This window comes from Phocoena sinus, chromosome 3 (assembly GCF_008692025.1).
Source record: "Phocoena sinus isolate mPhoSin1 chromosome 3, mPhoSin1.pri, whole genome shotgun sequence".
NCBI classification, from domain to species: domain Eukaryota; kingdom Metazoa; phylum Chordata; class Mammalia; order Artiodactyla; family Phocoenidae; genus Phocoena; species Phocoena sinus.
In genome coordinates this window covers 46,415,608-46,429,570 of record NC_045765.1, presented here as the reverse complement: position 1 = coordinate 46,429,570, position 13,963 = coordinate 46,415,608, and the positions used below count along the sequence as shown (strand labels likewise).

The 13,963-nt window shown below is 41.2% G+C and overlaps 1 protein-coding gene across 5 annotated transcripts in view; it reads left to right on the top strand.

Annotated features, from left to right (window-relative positions):
* AFAP1L1 (actin filament associated protein 1 like 1) overlaps nucleotides 1-13,963 on the top strand; it is a 71,398-nt gene that overhangs the window by 50,187 nt on the left and 7,248 nt on the right. For all 5 annotated transcript variants that reach the window (XM_032625377.1, XM_032625374.1, XM_032625373.1 and 2 more), the window contains one exon: nucleotides 12,513-12,677. In XM_032625377.1, the coding sequence (XP_032481268.1) occupies nucleotides 12,513-12,677 (165 nt within the window). The remainder of the gene's footprint in view (nucleotides 1-12,512; nucleotides 12,678-13,963) is intronic.

Below are 13,963 nucleotides of genomic sequence, written 5' to 3'. Positions count from 1 at the left end.
AAGGCTGTACCCATTCAGGATCAACATCAGAGGCTTCATGCTGCAGGGAGAAATGTACTTCACTAAAAGAGCCAACTAAGTCACTAAACAAATAAACAATCAGGTTCGGGGTAGGGGTCAGTATACCTAGAGATGCTACAATATATTATATAAAATGTCCAATTTTCAAAAAAAATTATGAAACATGCAAAGAAACAGGAAAGTGTGACCCATACAGAGGGAAAAAGGCAGGCAACAAAAACTGTCTATGAGAGAACCCACATGTGGAATTTAACAAAGATTTCAAAGCGTCCTTTGTAAATATGTTCAAAGAACTAACGGAAACCATGCTTAAAGAAGTAAAGGCGGCTTCCCTGGTGGCACAGTGGTTAAGAATCTGCCTGCCAATGCAGGGGACACAGGTTTGAGCCCTGGTCCAGGAAGATCCCACATGCCATGGAGCAACTAAGCCTGTGCGCCACAACTACTGAGCCTGTGCTCTAGAGCCTGCAAGCCACAACTACTGAGCCCACGTGCTACAACTACTGAAGCCCATGCTCCTAGAGCCTGTGCTCCACAACAAGAGAAGCCACCACAATGAGAAGCCCACGCACCACAACAAAGAGTAGTCCCCTCTCGCCGCAACTAGAGAAAGCCCGTGCACAGCCAAAAATAAATAAAAAATAAAAATAAATAAATTTATTAACAAAAAAAGAAGTAAAGGAAGAAATTGGAGAGTACAAAGTTAAACTGTCACTGTTTGCAGATAACAAGACACCACCAAAAAACTTCTAGAGCACATCAGTGAATTTGGTAAAGTTGCAAGATACAAAATTAATATAGAAGAATCTGTTGCACTTCTATACGCAAACATAGAACTATCCGAGAGAGAAATTAAGAATAAAAATCCCATTTACAATCACATTTAAAAAGAATAAAATACCTAGGAATAAATCTCTTTTTTTAAACTTAGATAGGTTTTTTGAGGTTTTTTTTTTTGGCCGTACCATGTGGTTTGTGGGATCTCAGTTCCCCAACCAGGGATTGAACCCAGGCTGCAGCAGTGAAAGCCAAGAATCCTAACCACTAGACCAGCAGGGATCTCCCAGAATAAATCTAATTAAGGAGATAAAGACCTATACTCAGAAAACTATAAGACACTGTTGAAAGAAACTGAAGACAACACAAAGAGATGAAAAGATATACCAGGCTCATGGATTAGAAGAATTAATTTTGTTAAAATGACCATATTACCCAAGACAATCTACAGATTCAATGCAATCCCTATTAAAATACCAATTGCATTTTTCACAGAACTAGAAAAAATAATTCTAAAATTTGTATGAAAACACAAAGATGCCAAAGAACCAAAACAATCTTGAGGAAGAACAACAAAGCTGGAGATATCATGTTATCTGATTTCAAACTATACTATAAAGCTACAGCAATCAAAACAGCATGGGAATGGCACAAAAACAAACATAGAGATCAACGAAACAGAACAGAGAGCCTAGAAATGAACCCACATTTATATGGGCAATTAATCTATGGCAAAGGAGAGAAGGAAATACAATGGGGAAAAGACAGCGTCTTCAATAAACAGTGTTGGGAAAACTTGAAAATCATATGTGAAAGAATCAAACTGGACTACTTTCTCAAACCATATACAAAAATAAACTCAAAATGCATTAAAGACTTAAATGTAAGACCTAAAACCATAAAACTTCTAGATGAAAACATAAGCACTCACTCTTTGACATTGGTCTTAGCAATATTTTTGGATAGGTCTCCTTAGGTGAGGGAAACAAAAGCAAAAATAAACAAACAGGACTACATCAAACTAAAAAGCTTTTGCACAGTGAAGGAAACTATCAACAAAACAAAAAGGCCACTGACTGAATAAGATAAAATATTTGCAAATAGTATATCAAATAACAGATTAATATACAAAATATACAAAGAACTCATACAATTCAACATCAAAAAAATAAACAATCTAATTAAAAAATAGGTATAGGACTATAGACATTTTTCCAAAGAAGTCATACAGATGGCCAAAAGGCACATGAAAAGATGCTCAACATCACCAATCATCAGGGAAATACAACTCAAAATCACAATGAGATATCACCTCACACCTGTCAGAATTGCTATTATCAAAAAGACAACAAATAATAAGTGTTGGTGAGGATATGGAGAAAAGGGAACTCTTGTGCACTGTTGATGGGAATGCAAATTGGTGCAGCCCCTATGGAAAACAGTATGGAGGTTCCTCAAAAGATTAAAAATAGAACTGACATATGATCCAGCAATTCCACTTCTGAGTATGTATCCAAAGAAAATGAAAACAGCAATTAGAAAAGATATATGCACTCCTATGTTTATTGCAGCATTATTTACAACAACCAAGATATGGAAGGAACTTAAATGCCCATCAAAAATGAATGGATAGAAGCCCTGCCCCCATTGTCCCAGGAATGCATGGATAGCAGCCACCCCTAGGAGACCCATAAGCAGGCGCCAAGAGCTGCCCCCACTGTCCCTGGAGCACACAGATAACAGCCACCCCTAGGAGACCTATGAGCAGATGCCAAGCCCTGCCCCCACTGTCCTGGGAATGCATGGACAGCAGCCTGTAAGAGACCTGCTCCCGCTATCCCAGGAGAGTGCGAAGGCCACGGTACCTGCACACACCATATCAAAGTGATAACTGCCAGCACATGCTGAGGAAAGAGGCAGCAACCATACAAACTAAAAGCAGCCCCTCGATTCCGGAAAAGAGTGCAGAGTAGAGGGACTTGAGCTCACCTCCTCTCACAAAAACACCAAAATCACAACTAACTGCTGAACAACCATCGACAAAAAAGACTGGAACCTATCAAAAAACATATTTTACATCCAAAGACAAAGAAGAAGCCACAGTGAGATGGTAGGAGTGGCGCTTTCATGACATAATCAAATCCCATACCCACCAGGTGGGCGACCCACAAACTGGACGATATTTATATCGCAGAGGTTCTCCCACAAGAGTGAGAGTCGTGAGCCCCATGTCTGCCTCCCCAGCCTGAGGGTCTGGCATTGGGAGGAGGAATCCCCAGAGCATTTGGCTTTGAAGGCCAGCGGGGCTTGAGTGCTGGAGTGCCACAGGACTGGGGGAAACAGAGACTCCACTCTTGGAGAGCACACACAAGTTTTCTCATACACTGGGACAAAGAACAAAGCAGTAACTCCATAAGAGCTGCGGCTGGACCTACCTATGAGTGTTGGAGGGTCTCCCGGGGAGGCAGGGGTCGGCTGTAGATCAATGAGGGCGCAAGGACACTGGTGGCAGAGGACCCAGAGAATATTTTGGCTTGAGCCCTCCCAGAGGTCGCCATTTTAGCATCAAGACCTGGCCCTACCTAACAGCCTACAGGCTCCAGTGCTAGAATGCCTTAGCCCAAACAACCAGCAGGATAGGAACACAGCACACAGCAGGATAGGAACACCCATCAGCACACAGGCTGCCTAAAGCCATACTGAGCTCACAGCCACCTCTAAACACATCCCTTGACATGGCCATGCCCACCAGAGGGACAAGACCCATCTCCACCAACAAGTGGGCAGGAACCAGTCCCTCCCACCAGGAAGCCTGTACAAGCCTCAGGACCCAGGTCACCGGCCACAGGCAGACACCAGAAGCAAGAGGATCTATGCTCCTGCAGCTAGTGGAAAGGAGACCACAAACCCAGAAAGTCAGAAAAAAATGAGATGGCAGAGAAATATGTTCCAGACAAAGGAGCAAGATAAAAACCCAAAAGAGGGACTTCCCTGGGGGTCCAGTGGTTAAGAATCCATGTTGCAACGCAGGGGATGCCGGTTTGATCCCTGGTTGGGGAGCTAAGATCCTACATGCTGCAGGGCAACTAAGCCCTCATGCCACAACAAGAGAGCCCATGTGTCGCAACTACAGAGCCCACACACTCTGGAGCCTGTGCACCACAACTAGAGAGAAGCCTGTGTGCCACAACTAGAAAGAAGCCTGTGAGCTGCAACAAAAGATCCCACGTGCCACAGCTAAGACCCAACGCAGCCAATAAATGAATAAATAAATAATATTTTTAAAAAAAGAAGAAAAACTAAGTGAAGTGGAGATAGGCAACCTATCTGAAAAAGAATTTAAAGTAATGATAGTAAAGATAATCCAAGATCTCAGAAAAAGAATGGAGGCACAGACTGAGAAGATACAAGAGATGTTCAACAAAGAGCTAGAAATTTAAAGAACAAACAGGGACTTCCCTGGTGGCACAGTGGATAAGACTCCGTGCTCCCAATGCAGGGGGCCTGGGTTCAATCCCTGGTCAGGGAACTAGATCCCACATGCATGCAGCAACTAAGAGTTCACATGCCACAACTAAGGAGCCCGCATGCCACAACTAATGAAGCCTGCACACCTGGAGCCCGTGCTCCTCAACAAGAGAGGTCACAAGCCCCTGCTCGCCATAACTGGAGAGGGCCCGTGTGCAGCAATGAAGACACAACACAGCCAAAAATAAAAAGATAAATAAATTTATTTTTAAAAGAAAGGATCATACACCATGATCAAGTGGAATTTATCGCAGGCATGCAAGCGTTCTTCAATATCCACAAGTCAATCAATGTGATACACCACATTAACAAACTGAAGAATAAAAACCATATGATCATCTCAATAGATGCAGAAAGAGTTTTTGACAAAAATCCAACACCCATTTATGATAAACACCCTCCAGAAAGTAGGCATAGAGGAAACTTACCTCAACATAATAAAGGCCATATATGACAAGCCCACAGCTAACATCATCCTCAATGGTGAAAAGCTGAAAGCATTCCCTCTAAGATCAGGAACAAGGCAAGGATGTCCACTCTCGCCACTTTTCTTCAACATAGTTTTGGAAGTCCTAGCCACAGCAGAGAAGAAAAAGAAATAAAAGGAATCCAAGTTGGAAAAGAATAAGTAAAGCTGTCACTGTTTGCAGATGACATGATAGTATACACAGAGAATCCTAAAGACGCTACCAGAAAACTACTAGAGCTCATCAGTGAATTTGGTAAAGTTGCAGGATACAAAATTAATACACAGAAATCACTTGCGTTTCTATACACTAACAATGAAAGATCAGAAAGAGAAATTAAGGAAACAATCCCATTTACCATCATATCAAAAAGAATAAAATAACTAGGAATAAACCTACCTAAGGAGACAAAAGACCTGTACTCTAAAAACTATGAGATGCTGATGAAAGAACTCAAAGATGACACAAACAGTTGGAAAGATATACCATGTTCTTGGATTCAAAGAATCAATAATGTCAAAATGACTATATTACCCAAGGCAATCTACAGATTCAATGCAATCCCTATCAAATTACCAATGGCATTTTTCACAGAACTAGAAAAAAAAATTTTTTTAATTAGTATGGAAACACAAAAGACCCCGAATAGCCAAAACCGAGCTAGAAAAACAGACCTGGAGGACTCACGCTCCCTGACTTCAGACTATGCTACAAAGCTACAGTCATCAAAACAGTATGGTACTGGCAGAAAACCAGAAATATAGATTAATGGAACAGGGTAGAAAGCCCAGAAATAATCCCAAGCATCTATGGCCAACTAATCTATGACAAAGGAAGCAAGACTATAAAATGGAGGAAAGACGGTCTCTTCAATAAATGGTGCTGGGAAAACTGCACAGCTACATGTAAAAAAATGAAATTAGAACACTCTTTAACAACACACACAAAATTAAACTCAAATTGGATTAAAGACCTAAATGTAAGACTAGATACTATAAAACTCTTAGAGGAAAACATAGGCAGAACACTCTATGACATAAATCGCAGCAATATCTTTTTGGATCCACCTCCTAGAGTAATGAAAACAAAAATAAACAAATGGGACTTAAATAAACTTAAAAGCTTTTGCACAGCAAAGGAAACCATAAACAAAACAAAAAGACAACCCACAGAGTGGGAGAAAATATTTGCAAACAATGTGACCAACAAGGGATTAGTCTCCAAAATTTACAAACAGCTCATGCGGCTCAATATCAAAAAAACAAACAACCCTATCCAAAAATGGGCAGAAGGCCTAAATAGACATTTCTCCAAAGATATACAGATTGCCAACAAACATATGAAAGGATGCTCAACAACACTAATCATTAGAGAAATGCAAATCAAAGCTACAGTGAGTTATCACCTCACACCAGTCACCTGGTGTGGCCAGAATGGCCATCATCAAAAAATGGCCATCATCAAAAAATCTACAAACAATAAATGCTGGAGAGGGTGATGGCCATCATCAGAATGGCCATCATCAAAAAATCTACAAACAATAAATGCTGGAGAGGGTGTGGAGAAAAGGGAACCCTCTTGCACTGTTGGTGGGAATGTAAATTGATACAGCCACTATGGAGAACAGTATGGAGGGTCCTTAAAAAACTAAAAATGAAATTACCATATGATCCAGCAATCCCCCATGACTCCCACAAAGAGTCATGTACCACAATGTTCATTGCAGCACTATTTACAATAGCCAGGACACTGAAGCAACCTAAGTGTCCATCAACAGATGAATGGATAAAGAAGATGTGGCACATATACACAATGGAATATTACTCAGCCATAAAAAGAAACAAAATTGAGTTATTTATAGTGAGGTGGATGGACCTAGAGTCTGTCATACAGAGTGAAGTAAGTCAGAAAGAGAAAAATACCATATGCTAACACATATATATGGAATCTAAAAAAAAAAAAAAATGGCTCTGAAGAACCTAGGGGCAGGACAGGAATAAAGATGCAGACATAGAGAATGGACTTGAGGACATGGGGAGGGAGAAGGGTAAGCTGAGATGAAGTGAGAGAGTGGCACTGACATATATACACTACCAAATGTAAAATAGATAGCTAGTGGGAAGCAGCCATATGGCACAGGGAGATCAGCTCGGTGCTTTGTGACCACCTAGAGGGGTGGGATAGGGAGGGTGGGATAGGGAGGGTGAGAGGGAGATGCAAGAGGGAGAAGATATGGGGATATATGTATATGTACAGCTGATTCACTTTGTTATAGAGCATCAACTAACACAACAATGTAAATCAATTATACTCCAATAAAAATGTTTTTTAAAAAATGGGCAAAATGACCTAAAGAGACATTTCTCCAAAGAAGATATACAGGTGGCCAAGAGGCACATGAAATTATGCTCAACATCGCTAATTATTAGAGAAATGCAAATCAAAACTACAATGAGGTATCACCTCACACCGGTCAGAACGGCCATCATCAAAATGTCTACAAACAATAAATGCTGGAGAGGGTGTGGAGAAAAGGGAACCCTCGTACACTGTTGAGGGGAATGTAAATTGGTACAGCCACTATGAAGAACAGTATGGAGTTTCCTTAAAAAATGACATATAGAACTACCATGTAATCCAGCAATCCCACTCCTGGGTATATATCTGGAGAAAACCATAATTCAAAAAGATACATGGGGCTTCCCTGGTGGCGCAGTGGTTGAGAGTCCACCTGCCAATGCAGGGGACACGGGTTCATGCCCCAGTCCAGGAAGATCCCACATGCCGCGAAGTGGCTGGGCCCATGAGCCATGCCTGCTGAGCCTGCGCGTCTGGAGCCTGTGCTCCGCAACGGGAGAAGCCACAGCAGTGAGAGGCCCGTGTACCACAAAAAAAAAAAAAAAAAAAAAAAAAGATACATGCACCCCAACGTTCAGTGCAGCACTATTTACAACAGCCAAGACATGGAAGCAACCTAAATGTCCACTGACAGAGGAATGGATACAAAAGATGCAGTACATATACACAATGGAATATTACTCGGCCATAAAAAAGAATGAAATAATGCCATTTGCAGCAACATGGATGGATCTAGAGATTATCATACTGGGTGAATTAAGTCAGACAGAGAAAGACAAATATCATATGATATCACTCATATGTGGAATCTAATTTTTTAAAAATGATACAAATGAACTTATCTACAAAACAGAAACAGACTTACAGATAACAAAAAGCAAACTTATGGTTACCAAAGGGAAAATGTGGTGGGCGAGGTGGGGGGGAATCAGGAGCTTGGGATTAACATAGACACACTACTATATATAAGACAGATAACCAACAAGGACCTACTGTACAGCACAGGGAACTCTACTCAATATTGTGATAATCTATATGAGAAAAGAATCTGAAAAAGAATTAATATATGTATATGTATAACTGAATGACTTTGCCATACACCTGAAACTAATACAACATTGTAAATCAAATATACCCCAATAAAATTTAAAAACAAACAAACAAAAATGAATGGATAAAAAGGTATGACATATATATATATATATATATATATATATATATATATATATATACTGTGGAATATTATTCAGCCATTAAAAAGAATGAAATCTGCCATCTGCAACAACATGGATGGCCTTAGAGGGTATTATGCTAAGTGAAATAAGAGAGAGAAAGACAAATACATATGATTTCACTTGTATGTGGAATATAAAAAACAAAACAAACATAACAGAAACAGAGTCAGAGATACAGAGAACAAACAGGTGGTTGTCAAAGGGGAGGAAAATGGGGGGAGGAGAAAGATGAGGGAGATTAAGAGGCACAAACTTCCTGCTATAAAATAAATGACTCATGGGTATGAAATGAGTGCAGGAAATACAGTCAATACAGTCAATAATTATATAATATCTTTGTATGGTGACAGATAGTAACTATACTTATCATGGCGATCTTTTTTTTTTTTTTTTTTTTTTTTCGGTACGCGGGCCTCTCACTGTCGTGGCCTCTCCCGTTGCGGAGCACAGGCTCCGGACACGCAGGTTCAGCGGCCATGGCTCATGGGCCCAGCCGCTCTGCGGCATGTGGGATCTTCCCAGACCAGGGCACGAACCCGTGTCCCCTGCATCGGCAGGCAGACTCTCAACCACTGCGCCACCAGGGAAGCCCATGGCAATCATTTTTAAATGTACAGAAATATCAAATCACTATGAGGTATACCAGGAACTAACATATAATATGGTAGGTCAAATACAGTTCAAAAACAAACTTATAGGAAGAGAGATCAGATTTGTGGTTACCAGAGGCAGGGGTTACAGAGAGGGAAACTGGATGAAGGTAGTCAAAAGGTACAATCTTCCAGTTACAAGATAAATACCAGGGATGCAATACACAACATAACAAATATAATTAACACTGTTGTACATAACATATGAAAGTGAAAAGAGTAAATTCTACGAGTTCTCATCACAAGGAAAAAATTTTTTTTCTATTTCTTTAATTTTGCATGTATACAAGATAATGGATGTTCACTAAACTTACTGTGGTAATCATTTTATGATGTATGTAGGTCAAATCATTATGCAGTACACCTTAAACTTACACAGTGCTATATGTCAATTATGATTTCAATAAAACTGAGAGAAAAAAAATCTGAGAAATGTCACCGCCAAGAGGAGCCTAAGGAAATACAATGACTAAATGTAATGTAGTAGCTCTGCAACAGAAAAAGGACATTAGGTAAAATCTAAGTAAATCTAATGAACTTTAGTTAAAAAAAAAGGAAAAGAAAGGAAGATGACAAGTCCTATCAAATGGCTCAAGGGTACATTTGAACCGGCAAAAGAATCAGTAAACCTGAAGATAGATCGACAGAGATTATGCATTCCAAATAACAGAGAGAAAAGAGAACAAAGAAAAATGAACAGAGCCTCAAAGAAATATGAGGCACCATTAAGTGCACTAACATATGCATAAAGGGAGCATTAGAAGGAGAAAAGAAAGAGAAAGGAGCATAAAAAATATTAAAAGAAATAATGGCTGAAAAGTTGCCAAATTTATTGAAATCATTAATTTATATATCCAGGGAGCTCAGTGAAGTTCCAGTAGGATAAAGGCAAAGAGATCCAAGAAAGACACATCATGCTCAAAATGCTAAAGCCAAAGACAAGAAGAAAATCTTGAAAGCAGAAGAGAAAATCAACTGATCACTTACAAAGGATCCCAATAACATTAATAGCTGACTTCTCATCAGACACAATGGAAGGTTTGCCCCTAACATCACCTGGACTATTATTCACCAATAAAAAGGAATGAAGTACTGATACATACTACAACATTTATGTATTAGTTACATTACTAACTTGGACACTAAATATTCCTGTTTTCCTTCATTATGGAGGCCCAGATTTTTCTGGAAGGTGCTTGGGCAGTTCTGTTTTATCACTAATACTATAAGACCCACAGAATTGTAGCTCCTTAAAACTTACCTATTAGAAACAATCTAGTTTGCCTCTTTACCACCATTTGAGTGACTCAAGCATTACAGGATTGCGTAAGAAGTAAGCTGCTCTCTGTGGTGCTGACACATCAAGGTGGACCAGGGTGATGGCTCCCAAAGCTGAGTCTACTTGCTGGTTTGGTCCCTAAGGAGGTTTTTACTCATCTGCAATGAAATGAGAAGAATAAGCACAGTGCATAAAGTTTTTCATAAAGTTAATGCTATTCAGTATAAACAACTACTTTATTGTACATTTGTATCCAACTCAGGATGTTAAAATATTATTTTAACACAGAAAATAAATAGAAAATAGTGGGAATAATAATATTGGTAGTTTTAAGGTCCTTATCTGATACAACATAATAGTGACAACCCTTTGTTGGTATCCCTATTTATTTTACCAGTCTATAAAATCCAAAAGTCTGAGAGCCAACTCCCTTGGGATGCCATTGTGTAACTGGGAAGTACGGGGTGCCATGCGTCCCCTTCTCTGTCCTCCATGCTTTATTTATAATGAGGCTTGAATTGTAGGGTAGTTGTAGCAGGAACTGATTTTTGCATAGGTCATGGGTGACCACTGCAATCCCTACAGAGCTGGAAAGACAAGACCCCCAATTATCAGCAAACGATGGGAATCACTCCACACCCCACCTACAAAGGACTATGTGTGGCTGTCTGTAGCATAAAAATATAAATAAAACTTTCACTGAGAGGTTGGACTATGACCTTGCCCAAGCTAAGGTAGTATTGTATAGCATGGACCCTGGAGTTAGAAAGACATGAGTTCAAACCTGGGCTCTTCCACAATTAGCAGTGAGACCTAACCTCTTTGTGCCTCAGTTTCCCAACAATAAAGTAGAGCTAATAATAGTGAGTTTTGTGAGGATTAAATACAAATGCATATAAATAGCATAGTATATAGTAAATGGTCAATAAGTTTTTGCCATAATAATTTGTAGCTACTGTCCACCATAGTGTAGAGCCTACAGTAGACTATGAGGTCCTTCTCTCCCCCCACCCATTTCTCAGTAATAAAATGTGCAATGCCTGACTTTAGCCACAGTTCTCAGTTCTCTGTAGATGAGTTACACGTAGCTGTCTCTTTATCTTATGTGTACCAAGAGTTAACTATAAAAATGCCCTTTTAAAACCAAAGTGTGGGACTTCCCTGGTGGCACAGTGGTTAAGAATCCGCCTGCCAATGCAGGGGACATGGTTTGAGCCCTGGTCCAGGAAGATCCCACATGCTGCGGAGCAACTAAGCCCGTGCGCCACAACTACTGAGCCTGCGGTCTAGAGCCCACGAGCCACAACTACTGAAGCCGGCACACCTAGAGCCCATGCTCTGCAACAAGAGAAGCTACCGCGATAAGAAGCCAGAGCACTGCAACAACAGTAGCCCCTGTTCACCACAAATAAAGCCCACGCACAGCAACAAAGACCCAATGCAGCCAAAAATAAAAAAATAAAATATATTTATTTTAAAAAATTCTAGGGCTTCCCTGGTGCCGCAGTGGTTGGGAGTCTGCCTGCCGATGCAGGGGATACGGGTTCGTGCCCCAGTCCGGGAGGATCCCGCGTGCCGCGGAGCGGCCGGGCGCGTGAGCCACGGCCGCTGAGCCTGCGCGTCCAGAGCCTGTGCTCCGCAACGGGAGAGGCCACAACGGGGACAGGCCCGCGTACTGCAAATAAATAAATAAATAAATAAATAATTCTAAAACTGAAGGGTGTATGCATCACAAAATTTGTTTTACATTATTATTATTATCTAACATTTACTAAGCACTATTTGCCAGGTACTATACTAAGTAGTTTTCATGAATTACCTCTTTTAAACCTTATCACAATGCCAAGAGGTAAATTTGATTGATACCCACATTTATAAGTGAGGAAAGTAAAGCCTAGGGGGAAGGCACAAAAACACCACATTCACTTTGCCTGATGTCACACAACCAGTAAAGGGCAAAAGAAAACACAGACCTTGATTTGTCTGGTTCTAAAGCCCTTACTCCTCATCCCTGTGCAGTACTGCCTCCCTTTGGCTCCTTGTTTCCTCTCCTTCACACTAAATATATCCAGAGGTATAGACCTAAATATTCCCATTTTATAGACAGACAGATTGAGGCTGAGAGAGAAGCTAACACCACCCAAGTACTCTCACCAGAGCTCAGAATTGAGGGCCTTTTCCTGCCTCATCTCTGCAGGTGCCCATCAATATAAGTACGGTAAGAACCGAGCTGAGGAGGATGCCAGGAGGTACCTGGTAGAAAAAGAAAAGCTGGAGAAAGAGAAAGAGACAATCCGGACAGAGCTGATGACACTGCGGCAGGAAAAGAGGGAACTAAAGGAAGCCATTCGGAACAGCCCAGGTATCTATGTGGGTGTGGTCCTGAGCACAAGGGGGTCTCATCCTTGACACCTCCCCTGGCATCTGCCACCTGGTTTCTTACCAGGAACAAGTGGGCTTCTCCTCCCCTTTCTCCTCCTCCCTCCCCTCCCCCTCCTCCTCCCTACTCCTCCCCTCCTCCTCCTCATCTCTCCTGACTAATGGAAGTGCCACTGATTTAATAACTGCTTTTAGAGTGAGAAGATGAAAAAGCATACAAATGTGTACACTTAAAGTGGTAAAATGAGATCTGATTTTAGAAATGCTAAAATGTGAAAAACAGTGTGCCTTAGAATCATGGACGAGATATTCTGAACCTCACATTAACTCATCCATTCACAGATATGCACTGAGCACCCAAATGTGTGATACATTGGTTCACATACTGGGAATAATGGATGGTGACACTTTACCAGGATCTTTTTCTGAAATCCAGGACCGTGGCCTCTGCAGGCTCTGCATGCCCTGGGCTCCTCTGCACCCCACTTTCTGCTGTGTTTCTGTTGAATTCTCGCTATAGCTGCAGTTCAGCACACTTTCAGACTGAGGTTTCTGAACATGCTGGAGGGAACAGAGGTCCTGTCCTTATAAAGAATACATCCAAGGTTGCATAGCCCCATGAGAATCTGATGGAATGTATGGACCCTTTCCTAACGGAGAAAACCCCCACAGACCACAATGTTGCAAATAATATCAGGAGCTCCTGTGCCCCCAGAGTCATAGATTGCCTAGGAGTCCACGAGCCTCAGGTTGAGAAGTTCTGGCTTAAAGACTTGTTCTGTGTGGCTAGGAACCAGAATCAATGGGAAGAAGGCACATAAAGGCAGTTTGGTTTCTGGGCTTCCCCGGTGGCTCAGTGGTTAAGAATCCACCTGCCAATGCAGGGGACACGGGTTCGAGCCCTGGTCTGGGAAGATCCTGCATGCCGTGGAGCAACTAAGCCCGTGTGCCACGATTACTGAGCCTGTGCGCCATAACTACTGAGCCCGCGTGCCACAACTACTGAAGCCTGTGCACCTAGAGCCCATGCTCCACAACAAGAGAAGTCATCGCAATGAGAAGACTGTGCACCACAATAAAGAGTAGCCCCCACTCGTCACAACTAGAGAAAGCCTGTGCGCAGCTATGAAGACCCAACGCAGCCAAAAATAGATAAAATAAAAATTTTTTTAATTATTTAAAAAAAAAAGGCAGTTTGGTTTCAATATAAAGAACTTTCTAAGAGTCAGAATAGGGTTTGGAGCAGGTCAACTTGACTGTCCAAACTTG